The sequence below is a fragment of the Coptis chinensis genome, chromosome 7 (assembly GCF_015680905.1).
Source record: "Coptis chinensis isolate HL-2020 chromosome 7, ASM1568090v1, whole genome shotgun sequence".
In the NCBI taxonomy this organism is placed as follows: domain Eukaryota; kingdom Viridiplantae; phylum Streptophyta; class Magnoliopsida; order Ranunculales; family Ranunculaceae; genus Coptis; species Coptis chinensis.
Genome location: NC_141462.1, coordinates 83762090 through 83782002, shown reverse-complemented (window position 1 = coordinate 83782002; position 19913 = coordinate 83762090). Strand labels below are relative to the sequence as shown.

At 35.5% G+C, this 19913-nt stretch overlaps 1 protein-coding gene across 3 annotated transcripts; it reads right to left on the bottom strand.

Moving 5' to 3' along the window:
• Positions 1 to 1348: 1348 nt before the first annotated feature.
• LOC147489449 (Pentatricopeptide repeat (PPR) superfamily protein) lies at positions 1349 to 6773 on the bottom strand. Of its 3 annotated transcripts, XM_086570674.1 has the most exons (4): positions 4249 to 6773; positions 3044 to 3145; positions 2347 to 2498; positions 1349 to 1935 (listed from the first exon to the last, which is right to left on the bottom strand). In XM_086570674.1, exon 1 carries the CDS (start codon positions 6698 to 6700, stop codon positions 4361 to 4363), a length of 2340 nt encoding a protein of 779 aa, XP_086426800.1. In that variant the 5' UTR covers positions 6701 to 6773; the 3' UTR covers positions 1349 to 1935; positions 2347 to 2498; positions 3044 to 3145; positions 4249 to 4360. The 3 variants fall into 3 exon arrangements, with proteins under 3 accessions (XP_086426800.1, XP_086426799.1, XP_086426798.1); XM_086570673.1 differs by having other exon boundaries at positions 1349 to 2498; positions 4240 to 6773; XM_086570672.1 differs by having other exon boundaries at positions 1349 to 2498.
• Positions 6774 to 19913: the final 13140 nt, after the last annotated feature.

Genomic DNA, 19913 nt, shown 5'->3' with positions numbered 1-19913 from the left:
ACAGCCTTGTTAATGGAAAGTTGATAGAATTACGTACTAAACACTCCTTTACTCAAAAGCTTGCACTATTTTATTCCTATTCTAACTGACCAGAACTTGTCATTGATCATCAATCAATCCATGGGATGACGAGATTTTATGAGTTTTTCTTCATTGGCTGCATCTTTGTAGATGATGGATCTCTCTTGACTCTCGACTCCCGCGTCTCGACTGAGTGTGAATAAGAGAAACGTTTTTAATTATGAACTGGATCTACTTCAGATTCGGGGCCTTTCAATTGCAATGACTGATCGAGAGTTTCTTGGCCCCTTGGGCTTGCTCATTTATCTAAATCTAGACCATAACGGACGAAAATGATTTGGATAATGTCAAATTCCAAGTGGAATGACGCTTGGTGCCTATGCACATCATTCTACTATCCCCGAAGACTATTAAACAGGAAGCCATCATTGACTCAAGCAGAACACGACAGGAAACTAATACCATGGAGTCATAAAACTTGGGAGTCGTTAACGAGTACAATACCACGCCTGTGGGAGGGATACACAACCAACCAACATACATAACCCCTTGTAAAGGAACAACTCCTGCTCTGCACAGTCAAACTTGGTTAGGCCTAAATCACCGCGATGACCACAAAACAGCATACCAACATCATTATGTTAGTCCCTAAATAAGGCTTCCCAATTGACCATCAAGTACTGAAATATATAACCTCCTATTCTTAATAGAGCCGCCAACCCAATACCACCCCACTGCCTTGATAACCACCACTACTCGATCGACAAGAACCTGTTTAAATCTGAAAACAAGGTTAATCCTGCTGCACCATATACACCATAGAGTGGCACAAGGCAGAACTTCCCATAGCTTCACTCCCAAATTACCACTGTGTTTTCTAGACTACTATTCCAATAGCTCTTTGATAGAAGGAGATGAAGTTAACACCACATCAACATCAACAACTCCCTGTAGCAGACATCTCCGTATTTGTCTACACATAGAACAATCAATAAACAGATGATGGATTTACTCATTCACGTCGTCACACAATCTGCCTTCCATTTGGCAACGCCATTCCCCTGTGTGATAGATGATCTAAAGTTTGCAATTTACCTGTCCATACACAGAGACTCACCTTAGAAGTATAGCAACTGACCATACAAGATTATGAGGTAAGCTCTCGACCACCATCTGTTTTGCCTCCCTGCATAGCTCTTCAATCTTCTTGTAATAGCTCTTGACAATAAAAATCCTTAGCTAGACGAATTCCAGACCCATGCATCTTGTTCATCATTAACAAGATGAATATCATTCCAGACCCAGGACCTTTTTTTCTTCTATAACCTTTCTTTATTTGTTAACCAACATTAGATTTTTTTTCATTGGCTGCTATACCATACCTTTTTACTGAACTCTACTCTAGCAGTCACTAAGATTTCAACAAGAGCCGCCGGCACTAATCACAGCTTAGTTTTGGTCAGTACCATGTGATAGGTGGCAAGCTATGAATGCAGTTGCTGGGATTGCATCCCAGCACCCGGTTAGTGAGTAGTCACACTTTACTCTTAAATCTCAGTTGGGGTGAAGATCTTCCATCTTTAATAGGTATCAATCTGATAAACTACCTTATGAACATGAGAAGATCACCCTTTTTTCCCAGCTTGACATCCCAATTTCCAAATTGTTTTTCTTCCTCTTCTTTCATTTCCTGTTTAAGACCATGTTCGACTGCCACTAGAAACTCTTCTCTAGCGAAAGACATTACCTGCCAACAAGGAACTCCAGCCTCCAAGGTATGTTTGGGAGGCACAGTTGAAGGCTTGAAGCAACTTGGCTTGCAATTCACTACGATAGGATAATCCATAGTCCCTTCATGTTCAAACTGGTGATTCCGAGGCCGCAAATTTGTTACGGACATGTGCCCAGTTAATCCTAAAAACAATACAAAACTATGTGATTGTCGCTACAGGTTTCTAGGTTAGAAGATCTTGTATAAGTATGCCAACTCAACACTAGCAAATCAGAAAGCTTAGGACTGCTTAATGATGACATAAAAACAGGCAACAATTTCGCCAACACGGTTTCACATGATTATCTTTTCACGTTCTTCGTTCTCAAATTCTTCTAAGCCAGCCTCGTTTTATGCACAAATAATTAGTCAAATAACTGTAACTTGTGACTTTGAGATAAAATGAAGTAAAACCACTTCCTGCTACATCAAATGGATGAATTAATAAACTAACATCATCTCTTCCACAGGATCCCGCTCTTGTTACTTGGATTTTATATATATAACAGCTTATCATAAAGATAATTGAAATATAAATTCTGCAGTTCACTCACCTTGATATTTGATAAAGATTTGAGACACGTTAACAAGCAATGAGGCAATTAAGATCTCCATTCACCAGATAGTATCTTTGCTTGCTCGTTTCTTCCATTCTCAAAGATAGAGGCAAGTTTCAGTGTTGGGGAAGCCCGACTTCCATTTCAATCTGCACACCATCACAACCAATCAACCATTGGGTCAGCATCGTAGATGCAACGATGTTATAGTTAGCTCCCATTTCTCTTTGGCTGTTTACAGTGAAATATGATAGTGTTATACAAATAATCCATTCAACCAATATTAGTAGGAGACCAAGTTGCAGTGTCAAATATTGAGTCCAGCAAAAAGATATCATGAACAAAACTGCAACTTTTGACTTTTTTTGTTCTCACAATATGTTTGTGAATAATCCCCAATACTAGGTTGAGATATTACAAGAAAATCATGAGATATAAGATACAAAAGTATGGATGCACAAACTAAGAACAACACAATGACAAGCATATGGACGAGACTCTTGGAGAAAAAAAACTTTGCTTCTAGGCAAAGTCACTGACTCGAAGGCTATGGCACGAGGAGTAAGAAAGAGCCTGTAGTACTTTAGAGTGGGAGTTTTTGAGAATCTTATATGTATCGAAAACGTATATATATAACAATAATCGAAATGTTCAGAGATACGTAAAACAAAAGAAGCAGTACGAGGTTACATACCTGAAAATGGTCACTGGGGTAATGGAATGCACCTACATCAGCATTATACACAATGATTTCCTCAGTAAGAATAGGATCCCTGCCCAAGAACGAAATATCTCCCTGTAAAAGTGATAAATGGATGCAATTACGTTACAAACAAATCTATGCAGAACAGAAGAGTAGAAGTTGATTACTATTCCAGTTAAAGGCCCAGCATTCAGCATGCTAACTAAAGACTGGGAACAATCTGTTATTATTGAAAATACTAATATAACCAAAGCTACAAACAAGCATGTTACATACATTACAACATAATCTGGCAAGTGAGACCCTTACGTTTTTATAATGTATACATTTGATCAGTACACTAATACAAACTAGAATGAAGTAACCCCTCACTAGAGAAAACAAAATAGAAAGTTGAAGCACTACCACTTGAACAGATTATCCCTATCCAGATGCAAATACTCTAAAGAGAAATCTTTACGCTTCTCTCATAACTGAACCAGTAATAATATTACGTATAACCTTCCAAGAGGCATTCCATCACCCTGACCATGAATTCTGCTATTCATATCCACTTAGATGGCCCAAGCATTACAAAGTCAATCAGCTACTTCAGCTGATTTAGGAGGTAGAGTATAGGGACCTTCAAGCTCCACACCGATATAACATTTCCTTATTGAAGTTACAAGAATGGACCTTACAGCTGAAGAAATGGAACACATTTCCGTGCAATGAAAAGTGGGCAGCAATCGACCAAAATCTTGTTTCCTTAGGTACAAATGATTTCTAAAAGAGTTCTAATGATTTTATTAATAATCATATAATATGAATGACAAGGTTATTCTCTCACCAACATAAACAACCAAATAAGGGAAATAGTTATTCATCTTGATTCCCCTATAATTAGAAATACTTGCTTAGTCTCAACATGACTTTAGTGATTAGTCGTGTAGAGACAATATAATTCCCAGAAAAACTAATGGAAGGTACTCAATTTTCTGCTTAAGAGTTGATCAAAATTCTGCGATCAAATTTTCAGTGATCGGAGTTCTACAAAATGATCCAATCTCAAAACTCAATTCGGAGGAAGGACCTGTACGGCAACACTCTTAATGATAGGAATCTTTAGTGAAGTCTCTTAAGTTTAAAATCTTGCTGTTCCCTCTAACAGGTTTGGGGGGTAAAAAGAGAAAGGCAAGTGAGTGTACCCAATCTACCTCTTGAAGCCAGGTTCCACGCTTCTAGAATGTACAATAGGTGATTCGCCCCAAGTGAAACACATCAATGTTTTCAAAATCATCAGGTCCCATGTTACTATCGTTCAATCAATCAAGGAATATTTAACAACAGCTCCATCTGTTCTCTCTTTAAAGATGCCATTACTGACCCTAAAAATTCTACCATCCTATATATCTCCTCAGATTGTGCATGAGATTTGTCATCCGAGGAGAAACCATGCATGTACATGGAACCATCAGTATCACCTACATCCACCCAACTGAACCCAACCTCTTTCTTCACACCCCTTTCTCTCATCCCTTTCCTTATCTTTGCGGCCTTCTCCCACTCTCCCTTCTCAGCGTACATGTTTGACAGTAATATGTATGATCCTGACTCCGTTGGCTCCATGTCCATCAGTGCCTCAGCCACCCTATTTCCTATCTCTACATTTCCGTGCATCTTACAGGCCCCTAGCAAGCTCTGTAATGCAGACAATCCAGGTCTTGTAGACATTTTCCCCACAAACTTCTCTGCCTCCTCCAGTCTTCCTACACGCCCCAACATATCTACTATGCATGAGTAATGCTCAGGGAATGGTTCAATATCGTAGTCTTTTACCATTTTGTCAAACATGTTGAGACCCATGTCAACCATTCCCCTTCTGCCGCAGGCTGTAAGTACAGAAAGGAATGTGATTGAATCTGGCTTGGTTCTTTCTTTTTCCATCTTATCGAACAAACCCATCACGGCTTCATAGTCCCCATGTCTTGCATAGGCAGAGATGATGGCAGTCCAAGTAACTAGGCTCTTTTGAGGTATCTCTTGAAATACTCTCCCAGATTCGTCAATGCTTCCACGTTTTGCATACATGTCAAGGAGGGCAACTGAAACAATCAGATCTGTATTTAACCCAAGCTTGATTATGCGTGAATGACATCGTCTTCCATGAGACAGTGATATGGATTCAGCACCTCCTATTGCATTCAAAACACTACCAAATGTGAACTGGTCTGGTTGGGATTCCTGCAATGCTGACAAGTATGTTTCTATGGCTTCTTGATATAATCTATTTTGGGCATAGCCAGATATCAAAGCATTCCACGCAATGATGTTTTTTACTGTTACCTCGTCAAAAACCTTCTTGGCTTCTTCCATTGACTCAAACTTAGTATACATGGTAATGAGACTATTAGATACAACCAATTGGGAAACAAACCCAGTTTTTGTGCAAAACCCGTGTATCATTTGGCCTTCCCTCAACAAATTCTTGATAGATAAAGCATGTATTAGTCCAACAAACGTGACTTCATTTGGATAAACACCATCAAGTCTCATAGCAATAAATAGCGAAAGTGCATTTTCTTCGTTCATGGAAATCGCAGTTGTCCATGATACAACATTACGCTCAATCATGCTCTCAAAGACCTTATTTGCATCCTCAACAACCTCGCACTTTGAATACATTGAAATGAGAACATTACACACAGAGACATGTGTCTCGTACCCAGTTTTTAAAATCGAGCAGTGTATTCCTCTCCCAAGCTCCAAGCTTCTCTCATGGCCACAAGCAGCAACAACACTAGAAAACGACACATGATCAAGCTTTAATCCTTCTCTCACCATTCCCATAAACACCCCTATTCCTTCTAACGCATGCCGCCCGTCTTGTGTCAACCCCGACAGCATTGAATTCCAAGAGACCAAATCTCTATTAGGCATTTCAACAAACACTCTTTCAGATTCTTCTAACCGTCCCCATCTCGAATACAGTGCTATTAGTGCATTCCCAACATAAGTTTCAAACTCAAACCCAAACTTTATTATCCGACAATGAAGCTGAATCCCAAACAAAACAAGCTCTTCAGAATCTGAACAAAACTTAAGAACCGAAGTATAAGTGACATCATCAAACTCAAATCCCATTCGATGCATTCGTATAGCCAACTCCACTCCATCTTCACATCCCCTAGACCCCGAAATCACAGTATTCCAAGAAACATTATCTGGACACTCTATATTCTCAAAAATCTCAATCGCTTCATCGTTTTTTCCAGCTTTACAGTACATACTCATTAAACCATTTAAAACAGTAAGATATAAATCTAACCCAGAAACAATTGCACACCCATGGATCTGCAAACCAAGTTTTGTATCTCCACGACATGCTTTTAGACCAATGGCAATGCTAACTTCATCTACGGCAGGTGGCCCACCGCCAAGTGTAATTTGGTTTTTAAGGATTTGTAAAGCTTCAAAGGCTTGGTTTTGGTGTAGACTACAAAGCATGGAGCGGTGAATGGCTGCATGGTTTGGTTGAGGATTTTTTTCGAATAATTGGTGGTCATTTTGGTGTGTGTTGTCGTAATGTTTAAAGTTGGCCAAAGTGGAAAGGTGTAGTTTTGTTGGTTTTGTAAAGTTTTTAAATCTAATAAGTTGGCGGGTATTCATGAAAACATGGACTGATGGACTATCTATCAACAAACAATCTATGTGCCTTAAAGCATAGACTTCATATGGAGGATTTTCTCTCCTACGTGGCACTTTAATATGAAATATAGTACTTTCTAATAGACTGACATACCACGTACATAGAATCTTCGTAATTTACTATTAAGAATCAAACACTTTTAGTATTCCAATTTTTATATATTTAATCAAATAAAATTATCACTTTGTGGTTTAGGATATTAATCTGTAACTTTCAAATGAAAATTATCTTAAGCTCGATCTAGCTTGTATAATAGTTTTCTTATATTTATAGTGATTTAGCGGTAAATCATCACCGCTCGGCTTACGTACTAATGTGTACAAATCACTAAAATATCTATCAAATCACTAAAACAGATTGATTATTTCCATATCCTCAAATAATACATTACTCCAACTTGAAAAAATTTATCACATGAACGTGTTCTACGATGAATTGATGAATACAAAAAAAATTCTCTTTCAAGAAAATGTGTTCACCTACTTAGAATACTCCTCCAAATATTTTCTCTTTTTCTATGTGATTGTTTGTATACATGCAAAATATACTTATTCAATTCCAACATGATGAATAACAGAGAAGATCATGTCGTTCTATGTCTTTCATCAATGTGAGCATGTCAAAGTGTTAACGTAAGATTGGGTGGGTAAAATGAATAATGACCATTAATTTTCAGATTTGAACAATCTAATAATCAAATAGATGGAAGAAGAGTGCGCATTTCAAATAACATTCTCTTTCCAAACTTGAAGCTTCTAACACACACCTTAATTGAACTTACAATAAAATACTCAAATATTCCATCTTATTTCACCTTTTTCCTTATTTCTTGTTTGGATAAGAGCTCACCCGAACACACTAATGATTTTGTTAGGGAGATTGTTGTAGAATTGTTGGGACTGAACCAGGTGGTTGCCTGCATATCCAGAGTGTTTTCCATAATCAAGTCTCCATGTGTATTGTTCTCTGTTGAAATGAAATGGGGTATTTATAGGATAATAATGAGAAATATCATTTCCTTCTTAATTGTTAGAAAATCTTCTGTAATTATGTAAAGTCTTAATATGGAAGCATATCTTGACAAATATGTTTTCTAAATCTGAACCTGCTATATCTAGCTTATGGTGCCATATTTTTTGGCAGGACAGGCATGCCATAATTTTTGGGCGAATGGACACGCCATAATTTTGGGTAGGGCAGGCACGCCATAATTTTGGGCGGTGCTAGCATGCCATAATTTTGGGCATCGTGCCTAGTAGTGAGTGGCGCTATTGTCACTCCCCGAGACCCATCACATATCACGAGGACGTGGAGATGAATCTCGAGGCAGTCATTATCACAATTCTATTGAAATTTTGGCGGAGTTTCCTTTGTTTAATCAACGTTTCGTATACTTAAAACCTGTCATAACCTGGAATCATATACTACATCCTTCCAACAACCATACCTATATTAAACCAACTTTATACACAACAGTGATGATATATATATATATATATATATATATATATATATATATATATATATATCCACAAAATTTTTAAGTGTAATTGTTACTCAAATACATCGAGTATTACATCAAAATGAACTGAGCTCTCTCTATACAACCAAAATGAACTATACTCTCTCTATACAACAAAATGAGCTAGATTCGCCCTATACAACAAAATACCTTGACTCTGTCCCTCGTCAAGCATAAGAAAAACTACCCAAATCCCCATAACCATCATCACTAGTGGTAGGGATAGTCTCCTCCGCAACTGGTTCGTCTGAAAGTGTTAATGTAGGATGAGCAAAACAACTATGCCTAGTAGAAACGCACATAACCAATAAATAGTCTACTTATAGCAAACCATTTAAACATGTAGGGTTTCCATAATAATATCAAAATATCGTGACTATATAATACATCACTAACTAGCGGAAATCATTTCGGCATGCTTCTTTAATATTCAAAATAGAGTTTTCACAATCATCATACAACTATTGTGGCCGCTGCATCCTATTAGAATGGTGAGGGTACGACTGGTACTTAGCCCCAGTCCCAGGCATATCTCGGTTCAGTACTTCCCAATATGAACCATGCACCGTTGTTTTCCTGATTTTACCGGCAGGGAGCTGAAATGTCGTTGTTATGTTCGTACACACAAAACCCAAAGCTTTTAGGGCTCAGGTGGGACCTGTGACCACGACCCCCATACGGGTTGTCACCTAACTTACGGTGGTGAACCGTTTGATGACTGCAGACTGCTCAGGATCTTGACACACGTCCAGGAGTGGACTAAACTCTCACTCCTCACGTCTAAACCTTATCGAGGTAACATGTAACCTCACACAAGCTAAGCACCATACAGCGTGACATGTACAAGCATGGTTATCTAGAAAAGTAGAAAAGGAATTCCGGACTATATCCTGTGATGCATCCCTTTAAAGATGGCCCACCACCTCGAAAGGTGTACACCACAGTTGTAATCCTAGAATGAACTGTCGTCTCCGGAAATGCGACAACAATTCCTTCTTTATAGGAATTCACAATTTCTTTTCTAAATCCCCTCGTGATAAGCATAGTAATATATACTTGTATTACCGGTTATTTCCAAATACTATAAATACATATTTAGTTTTCCTTTAAAACTATGTATGAGTTCCTAGATTTCCAACAATCGATTAAATTCAACCTATGACTCCCAAACGGACCAGTCATAGTAAATGACAACCTATGATTTCCAAACGGCGAATCATAGAAAATGATGTTCACCTTTTGCTAGTGTTAGAGATTTGATTCTCTAATTGGGCAAAGTGCGAAAACAAAGAATTTTCCTTACTCACGATATTCGTGTGTATAGCTTTGAGTATGGATTTCGAACCATCCTAAGTCTAAGACAACTTACAACTTGTTTTTGCTCTTTTAGGAAACTAGTGAGTAAGTTTAAACTATGGATGAATTAATACTAATTACTTGGTTTATTTTAATGCAAAAACTAAAAACTTTAAGTTACGTAAACATGAAACTTCTACAAAGATAAAAGATTTACTTCTAGATAGGTGTGGAGAGTTAGTTCTCCTCATGTGAAGATAACCTCTATTGTATGATTTTCGGTTCTTGCATCTTAACCTTCCTAGAACTCATAGACAAGTCCTAAATAAGATTAACTTGATCCCTAACACTATGACTCATCTCTAAGCTCATATTGCTAGCATATAGAACCAAAGCAATGACTTATCTCTAAGATCATCACCTTGATTCATAACTAGACTCTACACCAACTACCATTTTGGGATAGGATGTAGGTCTAGTTATTCTTCCTAAACAACTTACTAAAATCACATCACAAAGGTCATCCGTCAAATGAGCATCATTAACCCCCCACAAAGGGAAGGTTTTAGTTCATGATCCTAGGGATATAATGAAAGAAGCAAATAGATATGTAAAATGAGAAAGAAGAAGAAGAAGAGGAATAATAAAATAACTCACTTGCATTAAGAAGTTTAGATTACATTTAGAACAAGAACACAAAAAGTTCTACCATTAAAACTATTACAAACTTTTTTTCATAAAAAACTCAAAACTAAAACTAAAACTAAAACTAAAACTACTTCTTCTACTCCTCCTAAGGAGCTAAAACAAATAATGCATGATAAAAGAAAAGAAGTCAAGGGAGTAAATGAAGTGCATCCCCCTTGTTTTGTTTTTTTCTTCCTTTTTAGAATTCTCCCCCTCATCCCACGTGAAAACATACACACACATTTAATTCACTTTTATCTACCACATTAAAACAAAGTGACACCTTGCTTTTTTTCACTATTAACACCTAATTTTATTAATTACATGCAAGGTGTCAACTTTGCACCAATAATTTGGAATTTTTGTCTTGACATGCTCTGTGATTGATGACTCATCTCTTCTTGTGGGCCCGAAAGGTGGGTCCATGTGTTATGTCCATTGGTGGGTCCGGACGTCGATTTCTACAATTTCTAGCCTAAGGTAGAGCTAGTCATGCTGATCATCTAGGCAGCTTACTTGCCGAAATCGAAGTCCAGGTTAACGAGATATGAGCTCCAAAAATTTACGCTTTCCTTTACATATTCCCGTTCTTACTCGATTCTATCATGTGTGAGTCCCCGACTTTGATCCGTCTTTGTTTAGTTTCACATGGCTGATTTGGAAGAATTCATATATACATCGTTCCCCGTGCTTTAACGTAGGTTTAACTAATATTTTCATGTTTACTGCGAAGACCTGCAAAAGTACGAAAATATACTTATTTTATGATTATTAAACACATAATTAACCAAATTTATATGTCTCAATGAGGTTTAATATTACAGTTTTTGGTGCTTATCAGAAAATAACAACAAACTATATCCATGGAACAATCCAGAACCTCACACATAGTTACAAAACACTTGGGTAAACCTTACCCACATTACAAAATCCATCTCTCTGTCTCCTTACTGAGACAAGAGATGAGAGCCCTTCCCAAAACCATTTTTGCTCTTTTAACGAAAGAAAACAATCCCCACTATCCAGATTTCACAAAACTCATTTTTCACCCAAAAGCTATCTATATATCTAATTTTTATCAAGGAAAAATACGAATGCAAAACATGAATATCATATATATATGCATGATTGATAAGCAACTATCTTTTACCAATTTAAACCAATCAAATCATGTATGAAAATAAGCATGCTAGATATTGGTATGTAAGTTCTTACCTTAGCCAGCTCCATTCTCCTCAAGCCCTACTTAACCGAATCCACTCTTATTTAACTCCTATAACATCATATACATAAGTAGGCTATTAGAATTTATCAAACTAACGAGAAATTCTTATCTAACGTAAGCCGAGAAAAAATCTCGACACTGAGAATTTGGTTTTAGGCAACTTTTCCTCTAACTACAGTTAACAGCGGTTACATGTCATTTCTAGCCTATTCTTCCGACAGGTCTCTACAGTCCATTTACAGCCACTGTAGGACATTATGCCAACACCAATCATATCAATTCCACTAACGATTAAGATTTTTCCCAACTTCAACTACAAACCAATTCCACACCCTTCAATTCACATTAAATCTAGTAATAATTACGGGTGTGTTCCTTCTCAATCAATCATTAATCAACCTGATCTTAAACAAAGTGTGAAACTAACATAAATTTCTCTAAATTAGAGTGAATATATAATAATTCTTACCAAGTCAGTAAGAATAGCTCCTTAGCTTTCTGCTCTACCAATTTCACTCCACTCTATCTTCACCAACTAGCTACTGTCGAAATTCAACACACCCAGTTCAATTATTTTCATCAATACACCCAAATACATCAAAATTGAGTCTAAATATCTATTTGAGACGAAATTAAACTCACCTTTCACTGTGATACGATGCAATTTCAATAAATTTTGAATCTTCACACTTGAATCTAGTGTTTCTAAGGATTAGGTGTGAAAACCTTAGGTTTGGATCAATGGAAATTAGGCGAATCTCTCTCTTAGGGTTCTAAGTTGGCGAAATGGAGAAGAAAAGAAATTTGGTGCAATAAGTTTGGTGCGATTTCTATGGGTATTAGCTAAGGTTTTTGTAATAAGACTATCCTACCCTTACATTGTTAGCTATTATCAATCAAGGCTTGCTCCCATGCTCTTGCGTGTAACAGTCTAAGTTAGCGTACGTTATCCAGTAATTACTAAGTTGTCGTCAAATGACTTGTTTAGTTCTAAAGTTTTCGGGTTTACAGGCGACAGACTCGTATTGACTATGCGAGTATTTAGCTATGCACACACGAATTTACCATGTATCGAATTATTTTATCTTCTTTTTTGATCTTCGTATATTCTAGGTAACTAATGATATGAAACCTTAGAATTTTTCAAGTGGTTTTCTTGAACTAACTTGGTTTTTCAGTCGATGTTAAATTAATTTATGTTACGTCAGGCTAAACGTTTATCCGACTGGCCAGATATGTAATCATCCCTAAGGTTCACGTGTCTTTTACTAATTTACCCTTAATAAGAATTCAAGATTTTACAGCTATAATGGTACCCAATGATGGTTATTTATAGGGGTGCAGATATGGTGGCATATACATTTCTTATAGTAGATTTATCTATTCTCAATGTTTCTGCAAGCACATTACAAAACAAAATTCGGATGAAGAAATAATACCACAAAGTTCTTTCAATATTGCACTAATGTTGAAAAGGGTTAAGTTTGATGGTATCAATAAAGTGCCACAAAAATAAGCATAACAATAATTCACACAAACACTCTTCACTCTTTTGGATCAATTAAAGAATTATCATCCATCCATTATTAGTAGAACACTCGTAAGAAATTTTAAGCTTCGATATATTTTACTCCAAAATTATTAAAATTCCTACAGCCAAAAAATGTTTAGGTGGCTCTCTTTGCAACCAAAGTTTGTTGCGTATTGAATAAAGGTTGTTGAGCTATTGCAAGTTCAATTATAGTTCCATCACTTTGAAATGCTCATCACAATGCAACTTCAATAATAGCTTTCTTATGCAATACCAAGAGTAGCTCGTATAGGACATCATATTATTATATGATATCTGTAAAATGAATAGTTTTACCTACGAATAAATGATAGAATTCAACGCAAGTAAAACTAAAACTGAACTCGTGTCTAATTATCAAAGATTTCTACTTTCGATTCTATCAAAATAGAGTTGGAGTAAAAGATTCGTTCCACTCCTAGTTCTTTAGAATTAGCGTTTTCTAAGATTATCGGTCTCTCCAAAGTCAGTGAGAGATTTACGAATTTATACTACAATGCAAATTATACTCAAATACTTAACTATGATAATTCAACTACGACAATACTAAATTGATACTATGATAAGGAATTAGGGGGGATTGATTCCACATTAACTTGACTTAATTTACTAACGAAGAATCGTCGTAATCCGAATTGAACTGCTTTCGCATACAATTGGTTCTTCCTAATCCCTAGTTATTCATGGTAATCTCTACCAACTAACATCTAGCATGTGAAACAATCAAACCCATTCTCATGGTGAACTAATCGTTTATAGAATGGAATGGAAATTATGACTACTCTACGCTAACACAAATCAAGCTTAATCAAGGTTTCTTCAACCCCCTCTAATGGAGGTTTAGCTTAGAATCATTATGCTATCATTTCCCAATGAAATTAAACAAGACATGATATAAAGATTCTAACTTTGCTTATTTGAATTCAAATATAAGTCTAAAATTGCTAGATTTAATTGAAACTAACAATGATAAATACTAAATCTATGAATTGAAACTATAATGATTAAATAGAAATGAAACTAGATTATAAAGAATTAAATTACTTTATTAATCTAATGAATAAATAAAAATTGATTCAAATACTAAATTGAAACAAGATGAAAATGAAAACTAATTAATTAATGGAGTGAAAACTAAACTAGACTATGCTCTAATGGCTACTTTCTACCCTAAGCTAATTTTCTTCTAAAAAGCTAAGTCTTGTGTGTTAAAATAGAGGAGACCAGATCCACATTTTTGTGCATGGGTTGAGGAGCCATATTTCGGGTCGAAAAATCAAGCCCAAAATCCAATTTCTTCAGTCCACATAGGCCTTTTCAGTTGGATTTGACTTCTACAGACTTTTTGTCCACTTCTACTCCTCCAATTGGGTCAAGGCTTAGACCATTGGAAAGCTGATTCTAAGCCGGTCGTTTTGACATAAGGTAGGCCCAATTCGAGGTCTGAGCCCAAAGATACGGTCTTCGAAAGTTCTGCTGACTTTTGTGTGTTGTTTCTGCCCGCGTTGACTTTTGACTTTTAAGCCTTGACCGGGATTTACAAAGGCTTTTTTTCCTTGAATCTTGGCCTTTAATCACAAAACTTCTTAGCAACCAACTCTTGCTCCTTTATCTCGCCAAAGTGACACATTTCTGCACATAATTGACTTCAATGCCTGAAATACATAAAAACACGTAATCAGCATTAACTCTTATTTATTACTTGCATAATTGGTCTAAAAGTATTATCGTTAAGGGGTTAAAACTACAGTTTTGGGCTCTTATCATTATACAACTTGGCAAGATCCTACTCCATGATGATATGGATATTCCATAAGCATCCACACTCATTTATGAAGTTAGAGAGGTGAAACATACTTGGCAGGATCTTACTTCATGATATGGACATTCTATAAGCATCCTGATCCATATCTTTTAGCACTATCATATTTTCATGCACTCAGAATGAGCACAAATTTTGAAATTTTTTTTAGCACTATCCCATATTCCTGTACTCGGGGGAAAAAAAAACAAAACTTAGGAAACCAATGACAGCCGCCTCAATCAGTTAATTTAATCATTGCTCCTGAATTAAGTGATTTCACTCACTGTATCTTGTATTTGTTATAAGAGTCAATTCCAATTTTTGTTCCAGAAGCTGAAATGAAATGTAAGAAGGTTGTATATATTCAGTTCAAAGAAAGCTAATGTATTGTTTATAAATGAAATTAGTTAAGTATATATACTTAAGGTTTTGCTTACAATTTGGGCCCTAAAGGAAACCGTCCCAAATACCAAATACAATTTGGTTTTTGATTTCATTTGTGTTTCCCATTGATATCCGAATACAAAATATAGATTGTTATAGTCAGCTCTTATTATGATAAAAAAAGCTCTATGGATTCACATGTAAACGTACTCTATTGCTTTATATATATTGAATAGAAAAACAGCATCACATGCATAACCATGCATTACATCTACCTGTCTTCCAAATATAACTATCAGTGATCGTCCGATCCTTTCATAATGTTATTAAACCAATAGAAACACAGTTCTCTACATTAATGAGAAATAACTTGGGAGAGTTTGCACCTTGACATTTGATCTCGTGTTAACTTTGGCATTTTTTGAATCGAGTGTTCAAGTGTATGTATGTGAGAGGTTGTGTGTGTTCAGATGATTATTAGATATATCATTAGATTGTCTAAAGAAACAATGTCATACAAAGAAGCATAAATCAAATGTGCAAATAAAAGCACCTCTTCATAATAAGCCGGTGTTCTTTTTACAGATTTAGACTTTCAACATGTATTATCATATTGTAGGCTGCATGTGTTTGAAAATCAAAATGAGATCAAAGAAAGAAAAATGTATATGTTAAAAATGTGAGAGTGCTTGATGGGTATTTGGGCACTTACTCGGGAAGTATATTGGTCTACTTCTTAAGAAGTTAATAACAAATAACAAACGCAAATTTCAGGTATATGAAAAGGTCATGCGAATAACATTTTAAGTGTTCTAATTCGGTATATTTCACATAATCCTTAGAGAATGTGGGGAACCGTTGAAAGCTGATTTTAGACCCTATAATAAGTTATTAACTACAAAATATGTAGTGTTTTTTAGGCCGCGTTAAGAATATATTCGAAATGAGTCAGTACTCTACAAATCCCCTATTTGTTAGCATTTTTTTTTTATTTGATCAAATATATAAAAATTGGAAAACTAAAAGTGTTTGATTAATAATAGGAAATTACTTTTTACAAATCACCTATTCTTTAGCAATTTTTTTTATTTGATCAAATATATAAGAATTGGAAGTACACTCAAACTCTCCAAATATAAGAATTATAAATACACTCAAACTCTCCAAATTGGTTGCATGTACGTGGGATTGTAGGTTATTAGAAAAAACTATCTTTCATATTAAAGTGCCACATAGAAGAGAGAAAAGGCTAACTCTCATATTAGAGTGTCACATAGGAGAGAGAAAATCCTCCATTGGAGGACTCTGCTTTAGTATATAGATAGTAGATGATAAAACAACGACTTATTTCGAATATATCTTTAACACGACCTCAAAACATAGTTAAAAATAATTATACAAAAAATAACATCACAAAATATGTAATAGAAAATAAAAAAAAAAAAATAATGGCAAAGCAATAATGACAAATATTTAAAAAAATATATAATACTTAATGAAACTAACGTCAAAAAACAATTAATGGGGAACCAAAAACTGGATGCAAATGCATCGAACCAACCTCAAATAATATTTAACGGAAAATCAAAAACTGGATGCAAATGCAAACATTAAACTAATCTTAAAAAATAATTAATAGAAAATTGGAATATGGATACAACTATATTAAACTAACCTCAAAGAATAATTAACAAAAAATCAAAACTTGGATGCAAATACATCAAACTAACATAAAAAAAAAAAAAAAAAAATTGTCGGAAAATCGGAAACTAGATGCAAATGCATTGAGCTAACCCTCAAAGATTAAATTAACAGGAAATCGGAAACTGGATGCAACTGCATTAAACTAATCTCAAAAAATAAACTAGATGCAATTGCATTGAACTAACCTCAAGAAATAATTAACGGAAAATCGAAAACTGGATGCAAATTCATTAAACTAATCTCAAACAATAATTAACGGGAAATCAGAAACTAGATGTAAATGCAACTTTATCAAATAATAAACGAGAAATCGGAAACTATAAATTGGATGCAAATACATTAAATTAATCTCATAGAACAATTAACGGGAAATCGTAAACTGGAACCAAATACATTGAACTGACCTCACAGAACAATTAACATGAAATTGGAAATTGGATGCAAATGTATTGAACTAATCGAAAAGTATAATTAACGAGAAATCAGAAACTAAATGCAACTGCATTGAACTGATCTCAAAAAATAAATAACGGGAATTGGAAATTGGATTCAACTGCATTGAACTAACTTCAAAATATAAATAACGGAAAATCAGTAACTGGATGCAAATGCATTGTATTAACCTCAAAACATAGTTGGGTTATATGTTGTGGGAATATCTCGATAAGTATATTTTTGCATTTAAAATGGTGTTTATCTTATCTCTTTCCGTATGATTGTGAACTCCTTGCTATTCAAGTAGCTTCAATATATATGAACTTCACTATAATACTCACACTCGGCTATTTCTATTTATTATTTTTATAATATATGATTAATATTAATAATAAGAATAAATAAAATAAAATAAAAATGATAAAGATTAGAAAGAGAAATGGTAAAGAGGATAAACCCCATCCCTATTTTCGGGTTCAAAAGAAGGAAAAACAAATATATGAGTTTGAATAGAGAAAGGTTTTGACAGAGAGACAAAAGAAGAAGAAGAGAGTTTTACTCAAAGAGGAAAAGGGAGGTTTCTTGCTAGGGATTTGCTGGCAACAGGAGCGTATCACGAGTGAGTAGACTAAACTTTATATATACAGTTGATTGACAATAATTGTTTATTCTAGTTATGTGTTTACAGACTTGAAAGTTTTATCGTTTATTCAATTTCTTCTTCATGGAGTCACTATTTTTGGCTATAGTTTAAATGCTCTCTGACATAAATGGACTGTCATAACATAGATTCTACAAAAGTACAAAACAGTTATAAAATCCAAGAAAAAGTGTGTCTGTATAGATCTAAGGAATTGATTACATGTGAGTATAGTTTTATTTGTGGTCTGACATGGAATCTCTCTACACTCTGGTATATATGGGTTTGCTTGTATTGTCGTTGGTGGTCTGTAGGGCATTGATGATTTGGAAGCCCCTAATATATATTTGAATCTTTGATTCTTATGAGTATGTAAATTTTTGGTATAGCTATAGCTGATGTGAAAACATTATTGAAGGAAATTTTAACTTATTATGTATGGTAATGCTCGAGATATTTCTCCTTGTTCCATGATTTATATATAACGTTGTTTTTTTGTTTACTTGGCATACAATATGGACATCCCTATGCCTTGATAAAGACTGGTACTAATCTATGTTGGTTATGCATGCTAATAAATTTTTATACGCAAGTGAGAGTGGTGGTGATTGATTTCGATGGTGGTGCAAGCTGTTGAGGGAGAAGAAGGAGACCACGATCCGGTGCTCCAGAACTAAAGTTTTGTTTAAGTTGGGCTTGGGCCGAAATAAAATTTGTGGGCTTAAGTTATTTTAGATTGGGTCTGGGAAAGACTAAACACTTTGGGCCTTAGTATTTGGGTTTTTGGTTGGATGAGTTTAGGATTGGTTGACTGCTATTGACCAGTCAAACCTTGACTAGTTGACCAGGGTTGACTTTGACTAGTTGACCAGATTTGACTATTAACTTGGCTAGGATTAGGTCTATTAGGATAGGTGTAATGCCCGTATTTAAAATACGTAATTATTTATTAATTAATTAATTTAATTATTTATATAAAATCTGTTGGATTGGATTTGGGATATGTGGGCCTGATTTCTGGGCCCGAGTCTGTGTTGGGCTTGGGTTTCAGACCCAAGTATATAATCACATTGTTCTAGAGAATAGGGTTTTAGAGAATAAAAAAAATAATAAAAATGGAGGCAGAGATAAAAGCTGGTTTGCTCGAGCGTTGGAGCGTGACGTCTCGGACTATGATGAATTCGTGGAGCTTGGGATTAAGGTGAGTAGTTTAGTTTCATTTTTCTTGTCTATACTGGCAGACTAATTTCTTCTTGTAGTACCACGTTTACTATATGTTTTCGGTTCATTTTTATTTTCTGCTCATTTTATGTTCAGCAACGATTCTTCTAGTTAATGTTAAAACTTGTTAGAATTATAGAACTGTCAAAACTCGTTAATGGTTGTTCATGGTGGCGCAATCCCAGTGAACAGAGAAATCGTCTCTGTACACTGTTGAAACTTTTATTTTGGTATTATCGGTTGGTTGATGTCAGGGGTTAAGAGGTTGATAGTGGGGTTGTTGTGTATGGAGAATTGGTGTTGTTGAAGCTCGTAGAAGTTTGGAGGTCGTCAATGGCGGCGACCAGAAACGCCTAGTGTTTGGGTTTTGATTGTGTATTGGAATGGGTATGGGTGAAGTGGATTGATTGAACTGTGGTTGGAGGAAGGGTGATTGGGTCGTGTAGTGTGATGGTGGCTGATCGGTGGAAGCTTTGGGTAGGGCAGTAATGGAGTCGAACTCGGTTTTGGGATGTAAGGGGAATCACATTTTTGTTATGTCTAGAGGTTGGGTTTTTCTTAGGGTTCCAAACCGAACTATTTCCTTTAGTTTGGAGGGCCGGTGATGGCTGGTGGTGGAGAAGAGAGAGCTGCTGGTGTGGGAGCTGAAGAAGATGACACTGTTGGTCGGTTTCTCTTGGGCTTG

What these genes read in the sequence shown, in the direction of transcription:
- LOC147489449 (XM_086570673.1), bottom strand. Translation starts at nt 6,700, where the DNA reads ATGAATACCCGCCAACTTATTAGATTTAAAAACTTTACAAAACCAACA.